We start from the raw sequence: 22619 nt of genomic DNA on the forward strand, positions 1-22619 counted from the left end.
TCCGCTGCCGACCCCGCCAACGCTGTTCCACGTGGACACAGATCTGTAAGGGAAACAGCGCCTCGCTCGCTCACTCTTAATTTTAGGTAGCTCCAACTGATGTCCGTGGGAGCATCGGGTGTGTCTCTGTGACACGTCCGAGCGACGCTGTACAACTTGGGCCAGTGCAGGCGGCGCGTCAAGCGAGACCAGCCTTTGTATAAGAGCCACATCCCGTTTCTCAAGCATGCCCTCGAAACGCTGCCATCCAAGCGCCTGCAGAGCAGGAGTGACGTGCTGCCGTCGGGCCAGTCCTGTGACGACGCGTGCCGCGAAGTTGATCGCCTTCTGGATACGGTGCTTTTGGGAGGCAGTACATCCTCCCCACACAGTGCAGCAGTAATTGATGTGCGGGAAAACGAGCGCCTCAACCAGCAGCTTCTTAGTCTCGTATGGCAGCTTGTGTCTCAACTTGGACAGCCCGATCAGAACAGGTCAATGACCCAAAATTCTGGGAAATCGGGACCTGTTAGAACGTCGTAAAGTGTGGTTGCTGTGAGGTTTTTCGCGGTGCTGATCACGAATATCATGTTAGTTTTGATCACAGATGATGTCTTCATGCATTTAGGCCAGGTCAGGTCAGGTCAGGTGAAGGTCACCCAGCAGGGGTCCAGCCGGGTATTCATTGTAGGTGTCAACCGCCACTGACAGCTTCGTAACATGTTACGAAGGCACCTAAACTACATCAAAGCTGTTGAAAGAACTGCTTAATTCGAAATCAGCTCCAAAAACTAGCCTAGAAACATGTAAAACTCGAAAAAGTGAACCGAGGTCATCAAAGGTCAATAACCTGACCTGACCTTCAGGCGACCATGACACCCATAATAATGCATGGGACTAATATCATTTCACATGTTTAAATGTTTGAAACTACAAAAACACTGCAATCGCGCAGATGCTAGCTGACATACGCAGAATCGCGATTCCGGCCAAACATGGTCTCGAGGAATAGGTTACAGGTCAAAGGTCAATTTGGTCAGGGTCATGATTTTTAGGGTAGATTTAAAATTACTTACCTCGAGGGTACTGAAAGTTTTGTCGCGATCGGCGACTTTTTACGGGAGTTAGGTATTCGCGAAAAACGGAGGGGAGGGGGGTCCGGTCGACCCCCCCTATAAGCGCGAGGGTTAAGAATTTGACCTCGGGTCAAGGTCACAGAAAAGGTCATGTTGGATGTCATTCGATTTGTATTGCTGAGCTGAACACATTAATGGTCATTTCAGCTCTCTAGCATATTTCTATCTAAAGTTATGCATTGTCAAAAAATGTTGGAGACGTTTCATGACCTGAAATGACCTCAGGAGCATAAACGGTGGGCGCCGATGACCACTGTAGTCCGGCCGCCCAAAAACCCCAATTCATCATCATCATCATCATAAACGGGTCATAGAAGCATTTTTCGGTTCAGTGTGTCATGATCACCTGTGTTTCTTGATGTTTGAGGGTGTTTTAAGCCAAAAGAAAAGCATTTCAATTTGTTCCCTTTGATTTAAGTATAATGGAGAGGTCACAAAATTGACCTGACCTTAGGTCACCGACATCCAAATTCTGAGAGAAACAAATTGTTGGTACTGATTCCCCCATGTAATACCTACCCTGAGTTTCAAGCTACTGGAATGTATAATGTAGGAATGACTGAATCACAAAGTTCTTAGATACATGGTCACTTCACTTTGCCTGGTGACCTGACCATAAGTGACCTGGGGTCAGACATTTTTGCACACGTTACGAATTTGATGTATCGTAAGCTTTACTAAGTATGGATTTTATCAGGATTTAATTATTATCAAAAGTTATTTTCACAACATAACTCATAAATTTCATTTCTTTGTTGCTGACGAAATTAGCTGAGGATCGTTTGTTGAAGGTGCAACGTCTTCACTTTCGGTTGCTAGGGACGCTCGGTTGCTAGGAATGGCGTCATCAGTAGCAAAATGCCGATGCCAGATGAAGATTTGGTGGAGGCTGGGCACGACGACCTTATGAAGTCGGCCGTCCCAGCATAGCGATCCTGGGAGCACCGTCAAAGCTGCTCCACTAGCACCGGCCAAAATACCCCGCCTTGTCATTCTGAGAAGTTTCGTCTATAAAGTCAGGACGGTTATACGGAAATACATGAAATTACTCTTGAAAACGCTGAACACCTTAAGCAATGGGACCACAATGTCGAAATTTGGCTACAACCCGAATTCTACACGTTCATAATTTTTTGAACGGACGTTAAAGTTACCATTTTCTAATCAAATTCATGTTTTATAAAATTACGAAGGGGAGGTTTTTGAAAATTTAACACGGAATAGTTCCACCAATGACACATGAATAGAGGCTAGAATTATTTCATTCACTTTTGTCAGATATCTTAATCCTCGCCGGCACAAGCCATTTTGCGTCCTTGGACGGCACAAGGGGGGGTAGACCCCCCTCGCGTTTGGCCCCTGGTCGAGCTAGAGCTTCGCGGAAAAAACGAGCGTGCTGCCCGTCACGAGAGGAAGCCGATTATACCCAATTTTAAGGTCCTAGGTCATCGGGTGACCTTCCAGGTCAGGTCAATGACCCGAAAACCGGGAAAATCGGGACCTGTTAGAAAGTAGTAAAGTGTGGCTGCTATGTGGTTTTCCGGGGTGCTGATCACGAATATCGTGTTAGTTTTGATCAGAGATGATGTCTTAAAGCATTTAGACCAGGTCGGGTCAGGTCAGGTCAGGTCAACCGGTAGGGGTTGACGGGTATTCTTGTGACGGGTATTCGTAATACGTGTCAACCGCCTCTGACAGCTTCGTAACATGTTACGAAGGCACCAAAACTACTTCGTAAATGTTCAAATGGTTGCTAAATTCGAATTCAGCTCCAAAAACTAGCCTAGAAACATGTAAAACTCGAAAAAGTGAACCGAGGTCACCCGAGGTCACCAAAGGTCAATGACCTGACCTGACCTTCAGGTGACCTTGACACTCACCCTAATGTATGGGAGCAACATTAAATTACATGTTTGAGCGTTTGAAACCACGAAAAGCTTGCAAACGCGCGGCTAATGCGAGCCGACATACGCCGAATCGCGATTCCGGCCAAACATGGTCTCGGAAAAGAGGTCACAGGTCAAAGGTCATTTGGGTCAGGGTCATGCAATTTTCAGGGTAGGTGTAAAATTGATCAATGCGAGGGTACTGAAAGTTTCGTCGCGATCGGCCGCTTTTTACGCGAATTATTCGCGAAAAACCTTAAGGGGGGTTGCATCAACCCTCCCCCCTGTGCCGGCGAGGGTTAACCCTCGCCCGCACATGAGGGGGGCTGCCACCCCCCCCCCCCCCAGGCAGTCTTTCTGCTCTGCACTCAACATTTTTAGAGCTAGAAGCCTGATTTTTCGTATAGCTGCTCCTCCATCCTTTCTTGATGTCCACTGAAAATTTCAAGTTTCTGTGGTTTTTGGTTTCGGAGATATGACCTTGTTTTTCAGGTCATGTCATGACCCAAATGACCAATTCTCAACATCTTGCGTTGGCTATGGGCCTTGTGAGCTTTTGACACATTGATTTCGGCCTTTTTTTGCAAATCTTACCTCCAACCTATCATGAAACATGTTGTTCGACGATGTACAGAACTACAGATGTCAAGGTCAGGGTCAAGGTCAACCTAGGTCATCTAAAATAATTGCGTTTTAAGCAAGCTAAATTTACTTTTCGCGAAGTTTTTTGACTGCATTTTTGGTAAGAGCTTCTCAGATCATGATTTCATGTAATATGGACACATAAATCAGAATCAGAATCAGAATGTATATTCACGAAGGTCCACTGCTCTCAGGGGCTTTTCACCATCGCACGTCAATAATATAAGCATACGGATATAGGGAGCATTTACACCGATACATTCAAAACAATGGGAAAATAAAATAAAATAAAATCAAACGTTACCACAACTCACTCGTCACGGCACGCAAACAGGTGTTGCTTGGTGGCTGTTTTGATAGACATGCCAGGCTTCCTAGGCACAGAGTTATATAACTTCACGGCACTGAAGCACAGCCGACTGCGTCCCGCTTCTGTGCGAATACGCGGCACTGTGAGGAGATCAGCAGTGCGAGTACTATGGCTGTGCTGCTCACGAGCGGGAGGGCGGATAGTCGCGACTACTGGCCTCGGTACATCATCGGTAAGCAGTCGGTGAATGGTGATGACTCTATGGTAAGTGATCAGTTCATCAGCATTTAGCCACCCGAGCGATCGCACAACATCTGATATGCTCTCATGCTTGCGGCGTCCACTGAGCACTCGTGCGGCAAAGTTAATCACCTTCTGAATGCGGTGGACTTGCGCCTTGTTAGGGGAAGTTGGGGGAACGCCGAATACTTTTTTTCTGACGCCCGTAGCACGCAAGGTAGACAACATAAGCTATTCTGGTTGGCGTCATTCGAGAGGCCAGTCTTTTGCCTTTCAAACATACCAGGCGCATTTGATGAATTCGCATACCGTTAAGCGCACAAACTAAAAATATCTAAGAAGTGACTTTTTCGGCGTTGCCCCGGACTGCGGGGAAAGCCGAAAATGGGAGAAATGATCTACGGGAATGCTGAAGTTGATGTTTTGCTATTTTATCTCAAATTTTATCCAGAATTCGTCAAAGCTGACACGCGTTTTAAGAGCTTGAGGACGCTTGGTGCACACTGGAAGTTATAATTGTGTGATATAATAAGAAAAGGCCAGGTAAATCATTCCTTATGGTAACAGGCCGTTGTGTCGGTTAAAAGTGTAATTTGTGTGACTAAAAATACGCGTTGCTATTCTACAGCGGTAAAGTTCACGAAGCGTGTGTAAATGCACGTTTTCGGCATTACCCCAGCCAGCCATACATTCATTTGCAGGCCCATAACTTTTCAACGTGCTGTACAAATTTCAAATATGCAGCACACTTATGCAAAGACGTGCTGAAGATTACTTGACCGAATTGGCCACACAAACGGTAGCATAATGAGTAGGAAATGCAGCTTCGAAGACGCATGTAGTACGAAGGAAACGTACCTTGAAAACGCTATTGGCGCCCTCACAGCCGAAGTATTCCGAATGACGACTGGTAACAAACATGCGATAATTGGTAGTCACTTAAGCTTCAGAGCATCACTGACAGGTGGCATCCATGTCGTACGGTTTTCGAAATATCTCGAATTTCGGCTTTGCCCCATTTCCGGCATTGCCCCAACTTCCCCTACATATGCCGTAAACTGACATGCAATAGCGCAGCACGGGGAAGACTAGAGCTGTGATAAGATGTTTCAAGGTCGCGATCGGTATGACATGTTTGACATGGTTTAGGCCGAGGAGCATTCCTATACATTTCGGAACGAGTTGATCGACATGAGGTTGGAAGTCAAGGCTACGGTCGAAAATCACACCGAGGTTACGAACATGGTTTGACGATCTGATTGTTGCCTGGTTGAACTGAACGTTCACACTAGAAATACCTCTCAGCATCTGCTTCGTTCCCATGACCATCATCAGTTCAGTCTTTGCTTCGTTCACTTTCATACGGTGTGCGCAGAACCAGTTAAACATCGATTGGAGAGCTGTCTCGAGCCGGTTTATAAGTAAACAATCGGTGCACACATCAGTATACATACACACAGACACACACAGACATACAAACACATATCATTGACCTTGACCTAACTTGACCTGAAATGACTTCAGCAGCAAAAACCTGGTCGGGTAGTGTGACAAAGAGGTTCTAGCTGGCTTGGCACCAGAAAACGTCATCGTCATCGGTCTATGATAAGCAGCGCATTTGTTATCCAACGGTGACCCAAAACAGCAACATTTTTTAGTTTGACCTGACCTGGAAGGTCAATGACTGACCTAAGAAGGTAAAACTGGGTATCATTGGATTTGTCTCTTCCCAAAGAATCTTTTTAGTCTTACCGCGAAGCTCTATCTCCAACAGGAACGAAATGGCGCGGGGGTGGCAACCCCCCCCCCCCCCCCATGTGCGTTCTAGGATGGGAAAATGGCATGTGAGGCCGAGGGTTAAAGGTGGGGGCGGTCAAATTATACTGCCTGCCAAATTACCCTGCATCCTCCCCTACCTGATGTTCCTCCCCGTCAGATACGAGTGTCGAGTATGTAACTAGAAATATGCCTCTGTTGCTTTGACGCATTGATAATCCTGCATAGAATCCAGCCCCGACAAGCAGTTCCGCATTAACTGCACAGGTAGGTTTACAGACCACAAAGTCACGTTCGCATGCTCATTGCGCAGGCAGTGTGCGAGCCTGTGCGTGCCACCATACAGTGCTGAGCTGGCTGTCGGCAGAGCCTAATAGCCGGCAGTGGAGGATGACCGTGACCTCGGCCACTCCGCAGGCTGTGACCTCGGAACTAAAAGCGGCTCCGGCGCGCGCCTACCGCAGAGTTGACCAGTGCAGTCAATGCAGGCGAGTTTAGCGACTAGTTAGAAGCCACGCTGACGTCAACCGGTCGTGATTTATGTCCTAAACTCCGCGGCATCCGCCATATCTCGGCGGCGGAGAGCTGAAATACACGGAAATAAAACTTTTTTGGGAGACATTTTCTTTGTAAACACAGTCATTGTTTGCAGATATAATCGCATTCTTGTTTCTGGGCCGCAACTAACTGGTTTTTTGGTAGGCACACATGCCTCAATAGGTATAATGCACGGTATAATGTAGTAGTCGGTTTGGTTAGCTGATTGACCATACGCTCCACAAACGCGACTTTGATTGAAAAGGACGGCTGGGATTATATCGAACGAAAGAGTGGGGGATTACCTGCAATATGCTATGGCATATAGGCATTTGCCTGTATACAAATATTATTTATGTGCGCATTATTAGTGTTAGGATGGCCAATGCCCATCCACTTAGCCCATTATCAATTAACTAGCTAGCGACCGTCTCACGAGTGGGGGTCACAGCCCACTTTGCCATGATGAAGGAGGGTCAAAGTGGGCAACTGGCATAACACGAAAACTTGAATAGATAGAAGCGGGTAAAAATAGTCAGCTTTTAACGAGTACCTACTTTTGCAAATATTCCGTTCTTTTTTTCGTTCAGATTGAGATCACTGGAGGTTGCGAAAGCTTGGCTACGCTTACGTCATTTATCTTTAAAAAAAATATAAGAAAGCTCCGGATGACTCATTTAAAGACCTAATGCCGAGCCCTCCCATTTGACCTGTCTGATGTCAATGCTATTAAAAAGTCAGAGGGTGCATGCAGTATTGGTTGTAACGAATTGCCAGTTTCGTTTATCTATACAATTTTTCGTACAAACCACATTACATAAATGTCTTAGGGCCTAATGCGACGGTGTGTCTTAGAAGACTAAATATGACTAATATCCAGTGCACAGGGCCGTGCTGATCCAGGTGACCTTGGTGGGAGTTTTGGGGGAGGAACGCCGCCCACTACCCAGCGACCATGGTGGCGACCGGCCCGCTTCCGAGACCTACTGAGAACCAGTACTCAGCAGTGTTCCGCTCGGCTTTGGTTAATCCTCGGCTCTCAAGATGTGCGAGCCGCTTAATGTGGCCATCCCACCTTAACATTAGATTTGAGTTGAGATAGCCTAACTGGGGTCCCTAGCTCACAATCACTGGTTGGGCACTCCCAACGTCGAAAAATGCCTTAAATCAAAAATATTTTATTTCAAAGTTTCTTTTCACTTGGATACAGAGGGGCTAATGCATTTGAATGCCCCCTCTGAATTTGTAACGTCAGCGCATGTCTAGCGATTTTAAAATCTTTCACTAAAACCTTTGTAAAGCTGTGGTGGTATATGCTGCATTGCGCGCAACATCTGCCGCACTTTTAAGATGCCAAATTACTGCTTCCAAGTGACGTCGAGGAACAACGTAGGCTGCAAAAAGTAAACAAAAGTAAAAGTCTAGTATCTCAAAAACCGGTGAATATTTTTCGGTGAACTTTGGTAGATATTCATTTTTGCTCTTTCCATGAACCATGGTACTTAAATCACGTTTATGCCAATTCATTAACTTTTTGAAGGTGGGAGGGTCTCTTTGATGCGGGCTCGGATAGCTTGAGCGGCACGCTCCTTTTGGGAATGGGCTCTCAGCAACTATGTACTCACAGGGTCGGGTAAGCCTTCTGCATGGGTGCATTCAGGGGAGAAGGGGCTGCGGAGCTTGCAACACAAGAACCTGAAGGGACGCGAGTGCCCTCAGAGGTGCAGCGTGCACAAAGTCCCTCGTTTGTTATCAGTTCTAAAAACACATGCTTACATGCTTATTTTATCTGATACGTCTTCTGGGCTACATCGGAGCTAAAAAAAAAAATGTTCAATCAAAGGCTTTCGGATTGTTCAATGCTATGACTTTTTTTGTCCAGTTTCTAGGTAAGGTGTTATATGGGCGGAAATATCAATACCTGTTCAATACCTTTTTATTTTATATACATGAAATGAAGGACAAAAATCGACATACGGGTTTTAGAACATTGCCTTTTTAATTTGTATATATCTAACCTCTGCACCTATGCTTGTGCCCCGTGCAAATGTTAACGTTTCACAGAAAGGTAGGCATACCTAAGTAATTACTCACCAAAGGCTTTCTCACGTAGGCACTAGGCATACTTACCAAACCAGTGCGCAGCTACATAAGTCGCCGACTGACGAAGGTGCTCGACTCTGTTCGTGTTTTCGAGACGGCGAGTTGTTTGGTCGCCGGGTGGCTGGCCGGGGACCGGTTTCGGTGCTCTTCCTTCCAGTGAGGCTCGCAGAGCTCCCGGGCACGCGGGTGGCGGGGGCGGCGGCAGCGGTTAAAAGGCCCGGCCGGGCGGCGGCGGCCCCATACCGCTCCCAAAGTTCAGCCGCTGTAGGATCGTCAGTTTGTCTCTGACCACGGTGACGATGTGGAAGCTGCTGGTGGTGACGGCGCTGGCAGCGCTACAGCTGGCCGACGGGCAGCACGTGCACAGCTACTACAAGTTCCCCGTGGCGCCCGGTAAGTGAAACTATATATCCGTGAAATTAGCTGGGAATCTAAAAGGTGCATTTGGAGTCTGGACTGACTTCGGTTGGCGATGCCGTCGGTGGTTCGTCGCTTTTCTTGTTGGAAAACCTCAAACGAACATTATCAATTCCATTTTTTTATGTTGCAACCGTTAAGTCATCATGAGTATTGACCCGTTTTCCTGTGCCATGCGTGAACGATTTCTTTTTGCGAATAAAGTGCATTAAATAAATTGTTTCCTGAAAAGCTGACTAGTATTCCAATTCCCATCTTTAGGCCACGAGAATGAGTGTCAGGACGACCAGACGGACAAGTTCTACAGCGTGGGCTCCTCCTGGGCGACCACCACCAACGACTGCAAGAAGAGCTCGTGCGTCAGAGAGGGCAACAGCCTCTTCATCGATCGCGTCCAGTACGTATGGACGCCAGATTACTCACAATACTCGTAGACAAAAAAAAAACATATTCCTTGTCCTGCCGCCACCGTTGACTTGTGACCACTCTGATCTGTTACCTCTGCTTAACTGTAACCTCTCTGACCTGGGACCTCTCTGACCTGTGACCTCCCTGACCTGTGACCTCCCTGACCTGTGACCTATATGATCTGTGACCACTCTGAGCTGTGACCTCGCTCTGACTTGTGACCTACCTGATCTCTGACCTATCTGACCTGTAGCCTGTCCGACCTGTGACCTTTCTGACCTGTTACTAGTTTTACTTGTGACCTCGCTGACATGTTACGTCGCTGTGACCTGTGACGTCTCTCTGACTTATGATGTTTCTCTGACCTGACCTCGCTCGGCCACTGCTCACTTGTGAACTGTCCGTTAGGTAAGACCCGGTGACTTTTTCTGACCTGTCTGACCTTTATCTGACCTGTCTGACCTTTTTCCGACGCGCGGCAGGTGTGACCCGGTGGATCAGATCATCGCGCAGCTGAAGGAGCTGTCGCAGACGCAGGAGGGCGGCAACATCCTGTGCCGCCAGGCCAGCGGCGACCGGCGCAAACCGTTCCCCGGCTGCTGCCCGCGGCCGCTCTGCAAGAAGCGCGTCGGCAGCCGGCTGGTGCGCATCCCGTCCTCCGAGTACCCCGTGCTGCCCGACCAGGTCACCTACTCCTAATGGCCGCCGCGGGAGACGTCATCAGAGGGGTGTGACGTCACGGGGGCGACAGACTGATCTACTGTCGTGTCGTAATAATGAGTTGTGTTATGGAATACAATCGTTGCTGGAAGAGATTCGGGAGACTTTGTACATACAAATGATAAATTACTTCCAGATGAAAATCGAAACGACAACTGAATGATATGTGTTGTGGTGTGATAGAATGTCGTTCTTTATCACTTAGGCTTTAGGAGATGTTGTTTTTGTTGTTTTTTTATCTCCAGGCGACACTTGGTGGTGTGTACCCACGGAGGAGAAAAGAAATGATAGTTATTGTGGCTCCTCACAATCCTGCAGTGCCACATAATTAATGCATCCTAATAGAACGTTTGAACGTTTATACGGCTCGTGAGGTGGCTTCGAAATACCTTATGCGATAAAAAGTCGAAAGACAGAGTATCTGCCGACTACGGCCTTGTTCGAACGAACTTTCAACCAGCTCTTCAAAGCTTTCGTCTATAAATTCCTGATAACTTCTCCCCGTTTGGATTAATTCCTGGCAGTTTTATCGACTATTTTTGGTAGATTTATTTATGTATTTTGTTAGAGGTACCTAGTTGGCAGTATATACAATATTTCTATTTTCTCGATATCATTTGTTGTTTTCTCGTATTCTCGTACAATTGTGTACACTGTCTCATTCTGAAGAAGAACAGTTTGGCCGAAATATCAATAGATATATTTTTGGCTATAATGATTTAAATGTCGAAGAGAGTTCAACTCTTTATCTATTTTCTCTCTTTTATGTATCCTGCCTTGTTTGTCTGTTGCTGGTGATCACAGGGCAAAACGCAAAAGATACCCATAGGGACGCACATCCTACGAAAAATTTCATATGTCCATATTATCCATATTATCCGAAATCGTCCCCAGTGACCCCATGTTTCGGAACTCGCTCTCCCATCCCTGCTCACCCGGCGGCGGACTCTGTATCTGCGGCGAGCTCACCGGTTGTAGGGCCTTGGCCGGTCATCTGGGGTCGCTACTGCCGGCAACGGGTCGACCATCTGCGGCACAAATTGCCAACCGCGGGCCATTCCGCGGAACGAGACGGTGACGGGTGTTCAGCGGAAATTCAGACAAATGACGTCACAGGCGAACGACGAAAATAGCAAAACATGGTAGGGTTGGGCCAGCAGATGCAACCATGACGTCATAAATCTGGAGAAAATGTTTTGATTGATGCCTGCTGCTAAGTCGGGAATGACAAGTGGCTAGAATTGGGCGTGTTCTTCGAAACATATGGGTACGGTCTTCGTAAACATGACGAAAAAAAATATATACTGGTTGGTCGATTCATCGAAGTCTTTAGTTGCTTCGCCCCTTGCTTCTAATGATCTCCTTAAATAAGCGCTGTGATCTCAGCTCTTTATTGCGGATGTGGCCCAGCATCTCGACGCTTCAGCTCGACATAAGGAGAGCCCCATTGTTCTCTTCCGCTGTTTTTTTTCTCTCTCTCTCTCTCTCTTTCTCTCTCTCTCTCTCTCTCTCTCTCTCTCTCTCTCTCTCTCTCTCTCTCTCTCTCTCTCTCTCTCTCTCTCTCTCTCTCTCTCTCTCTCTCTCTCTCTCTCTCTCTCTCTCTCTCTCTCTCTCTCTCTCTCTCTCTCTCTCTCTCTCTCTCTCTCTCTCTCTCTCTCTCTCTCTCTCCTCCCTATGATATATATTATATCATATCATAGTTTTGTATATTTTTGGTGATTTTAGACAAACTCGGCTTTATTTGATTGGCCGCGTTACATTGCTTATGGCCTATGGGTTATACCTAATACCGCTGATCATATTTATGTATTGGATTATGTTGCGATTTATATCGACATGTTTCGGAATAATTGCTTATATCGCATACTTTGAATTCATTGCCTTCATGCATGCCTTCATGATACTATGACATATCCATTCTAAGAACCATTAAAATCAGCCAATTAGGAGGAAACGTACCTACTTAAGAAAAATCCACCGCTCAAGAACGTTAATTATTGTCTGAGGACATCCAGGGCCAAGGCTGGAGTTTGAGCCTCGTGGTGTACAGAGGCCCAAACATTGTGTTCCTCTCCGCATCGTACCCGATTGGCGACACGCGCTCTTTCCTGGTACACCCCCGACGCTAATTTCATCCCGTACCTACTTATTCCGACTAAGTGCACCGAAGCGTGTAGTGTGTACCCGATGGCAGGCATTGTTCTAGTGAAATACTGAGATTGATTACAATGGTAAAATCATGTTTGTACCGCGTCTTCATGTAAATGTGTTCTGTGTGAACCGATGTTCGCAGGTTCGGTGATCAGGCGATGAATGTCGCCAGGTGATGTCTCTGCTTACCCAGACCGTGTGCCCAGCTGCAGTAGCATAGGAGTAGTCGTACCGTATAGATTACAGTGAAATAACTTACAACACCATGTTCGCTTATCTTAGTTACTCCCAAATTATTATCTCTGTCATTTTACGAAAGTCATGCTATCTAAGTTGCTATGAACTGTAATGACACCATCGGGAAACCGAAACCTTCTATTATTATGCATTGTTTGTCTTTCTTTCTTCCTTATCACATACCTATATTTCCTATAGTTTCCGTTATTTTGTCGTTAGGTACGGCATGCATCCATGCTCAAACATTATCAAACATATACACACATAACGCTTGCATGATGTAAGCACAATACGAATACAGAAATACACGACAGGTACAAACATAAAGCACTGTGTGCATATGTGACGTCAAAAGTGTGATTTATATGACGTCACTGGTGCAGATTTAGTGACGTCACCGGTGCACCGGTCACTCGATGTACTCGATCTGGTGCGGCAGCTCGTCGGGTTTGAGCGGCAGCTCGTCAGCTGTCAGCCGCCGACTGCGGCCGCCCTCGCGGCTCTTGCAGACCAGCTGCTCGCAGCAGCCCGGGAACGGCTGGCGGCGGTCGCCGGCGGCGATACGACAGTACAGGTGGCGCTCCTTGACCTGACGCAGGTCAATCTTGTCCCGGATACGGTCACACCTAGCGGGCGGTAGATGGGGGTCAGGTCACATTTTGGTACGTATACAGTCTGGCTCAGTCTAGCTCATCAGATTTAGGGTGCTTCAAGTTAAGGTCATGAAGCAGGGTGCAACATTGATCAATGTAATGCACTTTCATCGTTCTTGACATAGACATTTGTAACAGTGGACATGGTATCGGGACTATTTACGGATGAACACACCTTTAGTTTTGCTACTGAGCATCTGGAAAGTGTTTTTATATTCCCCAATATTCTGCGATGATTGGCGCATCCTTATATAATGGGCAAGCGCCCGCCAGGCGCGTTTTACTCACGAGATCCGGTCGATGAAGAGTCCTTTCTCGTTGCGCAGACACCGGCTCAGTTTGCAGTTGGCGTTCTTCGGGCCCCACTCCTCGCCAACTGCGAAATACTTATCGACCATCGGGTCATGGCACTCGTTCTCGTGTGCTGGAAAGGAAGAGAGTTGTGTCATTTTTGGTAAGAAATGTGTTGGCGGGGAAAGCGTTTAGCACGTAAGGGAAGTTATGTGCTTCAGTTGAACTTATAGTGTCGTCGACCTCATAAAGTAAATTCGGCTTCTTCCTTCCATAACAGGCATAGTTAATGCGTACAGATTGGCTTAAAGGCAGTGTGCCAGCTTTCCTGGACCGTATGGAGTTAATGACCCAGATAAGGAGAACCGGATTTTTAGAACTTATCCATACCTTCAAAACTCATGGAAACGTCTTAAATTCTTCAAATTTTGAGTACCCCAGTGCGAAATTCGCCCCGACGGGTTGTCGGTCGTACCCCAACTACATTTCACACCACTATGAACAATAAATGCACACACTGAAATCGCTATTACCGATATGCTCATCCAATCAAGTTTCGATAAACCCGTTCATCATCATCTCCTGCGGTTTCGAACACGCCTGTTAGGTGGTGCGGTAGACCGCGCCCAAAGCCAGGGCCCCGGTAACGTGAGGTAGCCGAGTCGGGGCAGCGTGCGCTGACCCAAGCCGGGGCCGCGCGTCCTCCCGGTGTCATGCAGATAGCCCGGGGCTGCCCGCGGGGATGCGGTAGACCGCGCCCAAAGCTGCGGCCCCGGCTTGGGTCAGCGCACGCTGCCCCGACTCGGCTACGTCACGTTACCGGGGCCCTGGCTTTGGGCGCGGCTTCTGCTCATACTTTGTGGTGCGGTGGTGCACACGGTTCGTCGGAAGGTTATCTCAGGCTCAAAAGAAACGGTATATACCATTCGAAAGCTGACGGTGAGCTGAATCCAAAAATGTATTTTTTATCAAAATCGATCGATGGCCTTTTTAGAAAATTGCGTTTTTGTAAAAACTTTATAATTTTGTATTCAACGGGCTGTCCCGGACATTCTTGAAAACAAAAACATGGATTTTTGAGTTCCAGTGAAAGCTGAATGCCAAAAGAACAATATTTAGCGAAGCAATATTTCCTAACATTAATATGCGTCTCCCACAGCCGATAATAAGGCGCAATCACACAGCTCAGTGTCACGATGGACCAAAGTCAGCCACACAAAAGCGTGAAATGACCCTTATCGACTCGCAGACCCGGCGCTTTCGGCCCGCCTGACCAGCAACGGAAAGAACGTTCGCCTCTCGTTCTACTAAACAAATGTCATATTTGTCAGTTTAACTGTCTACATCGCCATGGGCGGCGCCACCGGGGGGGACGGGGGGGACAGGTCCCCCGCTATCACAAGTTAGGGGGGTACAGTACCCCCCTATCGGCGAGGCCCGTTCAATAGTTGATAATAATGCATTATAGAGCTATCCGTCGCATTTAATGCATCGTTGGTTAATCAAGGCAGGTTCTGAATAAAGATTGCTGTTGGGATGCATCGCAGGGGGTGCTGGCCATCTGCAAAAGGTGTGGAGCTGTGATGCCTGTAGTTACAAGGTGATCGGCAGGGCCTCGGGGATCGTGCCCCCTTTTTGGGGCGCCAGGCAGGGTTATTACTTATTACCTCCCCACCCCACTGCCAGACCCCATTGCCGATAAAACCAAGTTCACTGAAATTCCATAGATTTCCGTTACTATATGAAAAATTTCCATTCCTAATTAGTCAAATTCAAGCATGGCAGTTCTACCACAGGAACCATTTGAAATCTATGCCATTTAACCCCAGCACTTGTGGGGAGAAGTGTTCGGATAGATCACAGGCAGGACCAAAAAAGCACGCAGTAGCCCAAGACATTATAATTGGATATAGCATCGGCTCCCTCTCGTCAAGGGGTTCGATAGCACTCGTTTTTTTTCTGCAAAACTAAGTTCGGTCGGCGGCCGAACGGCTGGGGGTCTAATCGAGCCCCCCATCCCTCCCCTTCTTACGTCAGCGACTGTGAAAATGCCATTACCAGGTGTTGAAACATGGCAGTTGCTTTTGCATGAGTGCACGAAAGGGTGTTAGGTCCGTGATACGTGAAAGGTTCTACATGAAAATTGAGATACACCAGCTTATCAAATTGTGCTCACTGTGGTGCGCTCGGTTTTACCTTGACTAGTCTTTGAATTATGGGGTGAAACAGACCAGTCAAGAAACCTGTTCCATAAGGAGAGCCACTAATGCTAAAGAGATGTGGGATTGAGGTTTCCAGAGACCTTCATTACCTCCCAAAGGGGGTGCCCCGCCATTTGCCAATCCCTGCTGTAGTTGTTACGATTGGAGGGTGAGTATGAGAACGATGCAGGTCGTGCCAGCTCGATCATGACGAACACAATGGTGCCGACATCACAGCTCTACTGCGATTTTTGACGAAGTTAATCAACAAGGACCGGAATCCTACCCTGGGGCATTTCACCTGCAGAGGTAGCCGGACCTGAGACTCTTTCACTCAATTTTTTCAACGGTGCATGCGCTCGTTTTTCCCGCGAAGCTCTTGGCAAGTAAAATCCATCAGAAAGTGTGATCAAATAACGGCTGGTGACCTTCCATGACCTAGCATGGCCTTTTGAGTGACCACCGATGACATGGCCACTGACGGCTAGCCATTAGCTGCACCCTGCCCGTTGCATATGGATCAGGTGGTGATGTCATGATTCTGAAATTATATTGCAGTTTTGGCGCACTTGTCAGAGCAGAAGACACTCCCACTTTTCCTCCATGACTATATGATGGTGAAGCCCTGAAGCTGACCAGACGTAAGATCGAAAATTTGAAAGTACGAAACGTAAGAATAGCTGGCACTGATACTCATACCCCTCATACCTAAGCAATTCGCAGCTTGTAGGAAACCAGCTTTGAGTTGGCAAGACTGCAAATTTTGATTTAGAGGCAAGGATGCTTGAAAAGGTGATCGATCTTAGGTGTCCTAGGATAAGTTTGGAAACGGGATGCACCATTCGATGTGTTTTGGGCCTTGCCAAGTTTCGCGGCGTTACGTGCCTCGTTTTTTTTTTTTTGCATACACGATCAGTATCGATCAGTATCTACTTTTGGGATTTTCGATTTTCGGTCCCCGTCCCCCCCTATCGAAAACCCGTGGCGCCGCCCCTGTACATCGCTATTAAAGTTATTCAGGATACCTGTGAAGAAAATTCATTGTTCTGCTTGATTTACGACATGCTTTAATTTACATTTTTCTTATACATGTTTTGTTCCATCCAGCTGCGCTCAGTGCCCGCGCAGGGGAAGTGAGCGGGGTTCCACCGTCAGAGGCTGTACTGGTGACAGCTGCTCGGCCGTGCGACCGGTCAAAGGTTACCCTGCCCCACCGGGCGCTACCCCCACTCCACCCGAGCTGAGGCCGGTACAACCTCTGACATTTCAGCGCGGCCAATTTTCCTTATATAGGCATGATACCAAGCTCAATTGAGCAAAGTAGACATGAACAAATGCAAATTAATGCATGATGTGAAAATGACAGAGCAATGAATCTTCTGCTCATGTATCCTGATTCCTGAATAACTTAAGTACCCACGTGAATCGTTAAACTGACAAATATGACGTCTGTTTAGTAGAACGACAGCCAAACCTCCTTGCCGTGGCCGGTCAGGCGGGCTGAGAGGGCCGGGTCTGCGAGTCGCTAAGGGTCATTTCACGCTTCTGTGTGGCTGACTTTGGTCCATCGTGACATTGAGCTGTGTAATTGCGCCTTATTGTCGGCTGTGGGAGACGCATATTAACCCTCGCATGTGTAGGGGGGGGGGTCGGATGGACCCCCCCATGGTTTTTCGCGAATAACTCGCGTAAAAAGCGGCCGATCGCGACGAAACTTTCAGTACCCTCACATTGATCAATTTTACACCTACCCTGAAAATTTCATGACCCTGACCCAAATGACCTTTGACCTGTGACCTCTTTTCCGAGACCATGTTTGGCCAGAATCGCGATTCTGCGTATGTCGGCTCGCATTAGCCGCGCGTTTGCAAGCTTTTCGTGGTTTCAAACGTTCAAACATGTGATTTGATGTTGCTTCCATGCATTAGGGTGGGTGTCAAGGTCACCTGAAGGTCAGGTCAGGTCATTGACCTTTGGTGACCTCGGGTGACCTCGGTTCACTTTTTCGAGTTTTACATGTTGATGTTTCTAGGCTAGTTTTTGGAGCTGAATTCGAATTTAGCAACCATTTGAACATTTACGAAGTAGTTTTGGTGCCTTCGTAACATGTTACGAAGCTGTCAGAGGCGGTTGACACGTACTACGAATACCCGTCACGACGCCTACTGGTTGACCTGATCTGACCTGACCCGACCTGGTCTAAATGCTTAAAGACATCATCTGTGATCAAAACTAACACGATATTCGTGATCAGCACCCCGAAAAACCCCTCAGCAGCCACACTTTACGACTTTCTAACAGGTCCCGATTTTCCCGACTTTGGGTCATTGACCTGACCTGGAAGGTCAACCAATGACCTAGGACCTTAAAATTGGGTATCATCGGCTTCCTCTCGTCACGGGCAACACGCTCGTTTTTTCCGCGAAGCTCTAGCTCGATCAGGGGCCAAACGGCAAGGGGGGGGGGGTCCAACCGACCCCCCCCCCCCCCCCTACACATTAGAAGCTGGCAAACGCCGCACACATGCGAGGGTTAATGTTTGGAAATATTGCTTCGCTAAATATTGTTCTTTTGGCGTTCAGCTTTCACTGGAACTAAAAAATACATGTTTATGTTTTCAAGAATGTCCGTGACAGCCCGTTGAATACAAAATTATAAAGTTTTTACAAAAACGCAATTTTCAAAAAAGGCCATCGATCGATTTTGATAAAAATTACATTTTTAGATTCAGCTCACCGTCAGCTTTCGAATGGTATATATCGTTTCTTTTGAGCCTGAGATGACCTTCCGACGAACCGTGGGTGGTGCGTCGGGCCGCGCGCTCTGACTTCGGCCAAAAAAAAAAAATGCGTCAGCTGATCACTGTCATTTCTGCCACTTGCGTGTGGTGAAATGGGGTCATAACTTAAGAGACGGCTTTTTCATATCAATTATTTTACATAAAATCATATTTCAAACCATAAATAATGTTCGACAGCCAAATAAAAGAAACAATACCAATACAGGCTTACAGTTTAAGGCTCGACATTGTGTTGTCTACGATTAGACAACTGATAACTCATTCCCGTACGTCGTAACTCTATAATGACCTTTGCTTATTGTCACATGTGCGCCGCATTCGCGATTGTTGCCGACGCCTGTTTGCAGGTCAGCCCACTACAGTTGTTATACATATCAAAAACCGATAAACTTTTAGGCGAAAAAGGCACTATTCCAGGCCCATTTTTGATTTTTTTGCGATATTAGGTAAAAACAGAAGCTTCTTATCCTAGGAAAAATAAAATGGGAAATCTTTCAAAGGTGGCACACTACATACCTTTAAAGTAATCCAGTAAAAGCTGTCAGTTTTTTTGGCAACGTGATGGATTTGTGGTGCTGTGTTGCACGTTGATCCACAATAGCGATTTTGCCATGATTATTGAACAGTCTGCTATTGCACGTTTTGTATGGCGTCATCTGCATTGCATGCTCGCTCTGTGAACGTTTTCTTTGCCCGAGCGCGATTTGGTGGGTCGCCAGTAGGTATCCGGTCTTTCTCGACTAGGCGACCTGACAGCGCCCTCTGTAATGCTGGGACCTGTGGTGCTGTCAGTAGCTAGGCTGTGGCGCTGCCAGCAGTTAGCAGCCAGGCTGGCAGCGCCCCACGGCCTTCTCCTCACTGCCGCTCGTGACGCCAACAACTACAGATGTTCGAGCAATAGTGGTTATAAGGGTGGCATTTAATGGTATTATAGTAACAGCCTTGGTTAAAACGGGCACTGTTTCCTAGCCGAAGCATGATTTCTTCTGCAATCGACCATTGTCCCGATGTCTTCGACTGCCCAAGCACCTATTGACGTGAGGACAGTTTAACCAACAAAAAAAATCGCCGGCTGCGATTATTTTAGGCCCAAATGTCGAAAAAAGTTTGATCAATCAAGCCCCCCCCCCAAAAAAAAATAACCGCTGATGTGAAAATCTCATTCAGCCTGGCCAGTGGCCAATGCTTTTTCACATAAGTGGTTATTTTTCGCGCGGATGGCCACACTCGTACAGGTGACTGGGCAACAAATAACCGCAGCCATGAGTCAGCGGTTTTCCTCTGGATAAAGCTGGCATGAGGACAAGGAAAAAAAACTAAAAATATGTGAAAGTATTCGCTGAGAGATATAGGTACTAGGTAGGTACGAGTTGTTATTTGTTTCTATCGCAGCCTCAGTTTAGCGGGAATTACTGTGGCCAATTCAGCCATCGCCAAGTTTTCGACTCCGTCCTGTAGTGCCGACAAAATGGCTACCTACTCATTGGTCACTTTTTCGGAATTAACCACTCACGCAGCCCGATCACCAAACCACTGCACTGATCCGCCCCTCTCACCTGGTGACACTGGAAAACGGAAGTATTTGTGCGAGTGCTGCGCGGTCGCCAAGTGCACCGTCACGACCACCAGCGCCCAGGACACCTGCATCGTGAGTATAGCTGGCTAACGGACCGACCGGGCAGAGAAGCTGCTCTGAGTGCCACTCGAGTCGGTCAGCCGCTCTTATACCGCCCCCCCCCCCCCCCCCCCGGAACACTCTCATACCCCCCCCCCCCCCCGATCACACCTGTCCCGGACCTGACTCCGGTGACACTGGGCAGACCGGCCGGCCGCGCCGCGCCGGTCCCCCGGCCCGCTAATCGCCGCAGATTAGGGGACGTGCGGCGCCGGTGTCGACGGAACCGCGGCGACAGAGGGATTCCCTCGGTATCTCAGGGGCTGGATATGCGCGCTGAGCTGCTCGGGGCGCTCTCAGAGCCGCAGAGCAGATTCACTCGACCAGATAAGCCGCTAACGCACATTGATCCCAGCTGTGTGACTCTGCGCTAATTAAATCATTTTGCCAAATGTATTTCTACGTTCATACCGTAATAGGAATTTTTAATGTTCACAAATCATCCTTCAACTGTACGATTGAGGATGACTTCCTTCAACGATTGCTAGGGCTCATTTCTGCATGCTAATGACCATAGGCGGCGGAACGGGGAGGGCACCGGAACACCGTGCCCCCCTTTGATTTTGGCATTTTAACTTTAGCCTTATGGGCGTTGCATGGAAAGAATGGGACCAAAAGTCGGCAGTGCCCCCGCTTAATTGAAGGTGTTCCGCCGCTACTGCTAATGACTGTAGGTCATCACCTCGACATTTTGTAAATGCAGCGTGCTGGCACATGCCGCGGCTGGTCCGCCTTACAAAAGGCACAGTACGAGTCACAATATCACCAAATATCACCTGACGCCTCGTCCAACAAAATCTTCTTCTGCCGGTTGGGTGCGCACAAACGAGTTGCCATTTTTCCTGGCGCCGCCAGACGTCGTGTTCGGAGGCGCTGCGGATTACGCTGCCGAACAACTGTCCGCCAGGGAAGCCCGGCCACCGGACGGCGCTCGAGTGGGAAGAAACAGGATGCACGTGCGTCGGTGAACACCGGGACGCTGCCGGATGTGGGGATAAACACGACAGGCATGCTGTTAGAGCGCTTGCCGCTTAGCCAGAGTTAAATGTGTCCGAAATGTCCAGCGAATTTAATAGAAGTAGCCCATTAGGACAAAATTACCTAGCATAATAAGGTTATCGTTGAAGTTTTATCGATTTAACCATGTTGTGCATAAGTATGAAGTTGAAAATCTTATATGACAAACGGCTGGAACGAACAATAGAAGTCTCTTTTAATGTTGAAGTTCCAAACATAATGAAGGAAACAAAGAGTGCTATGCACTTGTGACGTCTGTTATGCAAGTCAACCCAACACTGGCCTCAGACTAAGAATCCGCTGTCGGAACATAGGCAGATACATCCGGCTCTGGAGCTCTGCAGGCTCACACCGCGACCGGAGCGGGGGCAGTTTGGGGCTCAGCCGCTCACAGTTTCGAACGAGCTGGCCACCGCGCCGGAACTAGAATTCTTGGAGCTGTCCTAACCACTAAACAGCACAGTGTGCGGCGCTGTCTAACCGCACTGTAACGAATTTAGGAACAGTCGCACACATGACACAACCATGGTAAATGTGTTATTTTTACAGTTTTCTTAAGGCGACGTGATTGATTGTGCGTGATGGAGTTCCGTGTATGCAGTTAATTCAGAATAAATGCAGTAAATCTACTATAGCATTAGGTACAGGTTGTAATGCAAAATATTTGGTTAGGTACTTATGCAACAATTTTGGGCGGATTATTCTGCTTATGAATGATAAATAGGTACTTATCAATGTTCGCAAGTCGCAACTAAGCCACGGAGCATACCTACCTGCACCTGCCACAAACATAATGCAACGCTTCATTGCTCGACCCCATTCGTGATATTGTGGAAGACGAAGTGTAGCTCATCTTCAAATTAACCTAAAAAAATCATTTTTATTTTACTATTATTTTATTTTCATTATTTTCTTATTTTAGAAGCTTCACTGGATGTTCGTGACAGATAAAAACTGACAGTCATAATTGGCATGGCTATTGGCGCTGTCTGCACTCTTTTGGATTTGTTCTGCGACGATGTCATGTCTCTCGTTAGCTCGCGTAAATTCCTGCTCTTTGACGTCAGTAGTTCATTGCTTTCCGTGTCTGCAAGGATGTCTCAAAACGGTGCTGTATTAAAATTGTACATGGACAATAAAACATGGACACGGACATTTGGGTGATGGACGGCGATGACCGTGTGTCCTGGTCGAGGTTTGCTTTTTTACCATTGCCAGCGAACTAAACCAATGTATTGCTGTGCTGTAAAAGCATATCAAATCCTTCTCTGTGCTTCTGTATGTATTCTATGTAAATAATGGATTTCTGTCTTCCCATGCCGATCTACACTAAACGAAAATTGCATAAGGTGTCCCGAATCTAGGCTGAATCCGGGCTGCGACGTAGGTAGGAGTCGGAGATTCTTACATTTTGACCTGTCCAGGTCAAACGGTGTCACA

The 22619-nt window shown here is 47.4% G+C and overlaps 2 protein-coding genes across 2 annotated transcripts; one reads left to right on the forward strand and one right to left on the reverse strand.

Moving 5' to 3' along the window:
* The first annotated feature begins 8743 nt into the window (after positions 1-8743).
* Positions 8744-10249, forward strand: LOC122389106. The gene is made up of 3 exons (XM_043380801.1): positions 8744-9002; positions 9288-9423; positions 9917-10249. The coding sequence occupies exons 1-3, from the start codon at positions 8909-8911 to the stop codon at positions 10131-10133; spliced, it is 447 nt and encodes a 148-aa protein (XP_043236736.1). The 5' UTR covers positions 8744-8908; the 3' UTR covers positions 10134-10249.
* A 2402-nt stretch (positions 10250-12651) lies between these two features.
* On the reverse strand, positions 12652-20168 carry LOC122389113. Its single transcript, XM_043380809.1, has 3 exons — positions 20044-20168; positions 13484-13619; positions 12652-13168 (listed from the first exon to the last, which is right to left on the reverse strand). The coding sequence occupies exons 1-3, from the start codon at positions 20132-20134 to the stop codon at positions 12952-12954; spliced, it is 444 nt and encodes a 147-aa protein (XP_043236744.1). The 5' UTR covers positions 20135-20168; the 3' UTR covers positions 12652-12951.
* Positions 20169-22619: the final 2451 nt, after the last annotated feature.

This window comes from Amphibalanus amphitrite, unplaced genomic scaffold, assembly GCF_019059575.1.
Source record: "Amphibalanus amphitrite isolate SeventyFive unplaced genomic scaffold, NRLGWU_Aamphi_draft 000019F_arrow, whole genome shotgun sequence".
In the NCBI taxonomy this organism is placed as follows: Eukaryota; Metazoa; Arthropoda; class Thecostraca; order Balanomorpha; family Balanidae; genus Amphibalanus; species Amphibalanus amphitrite.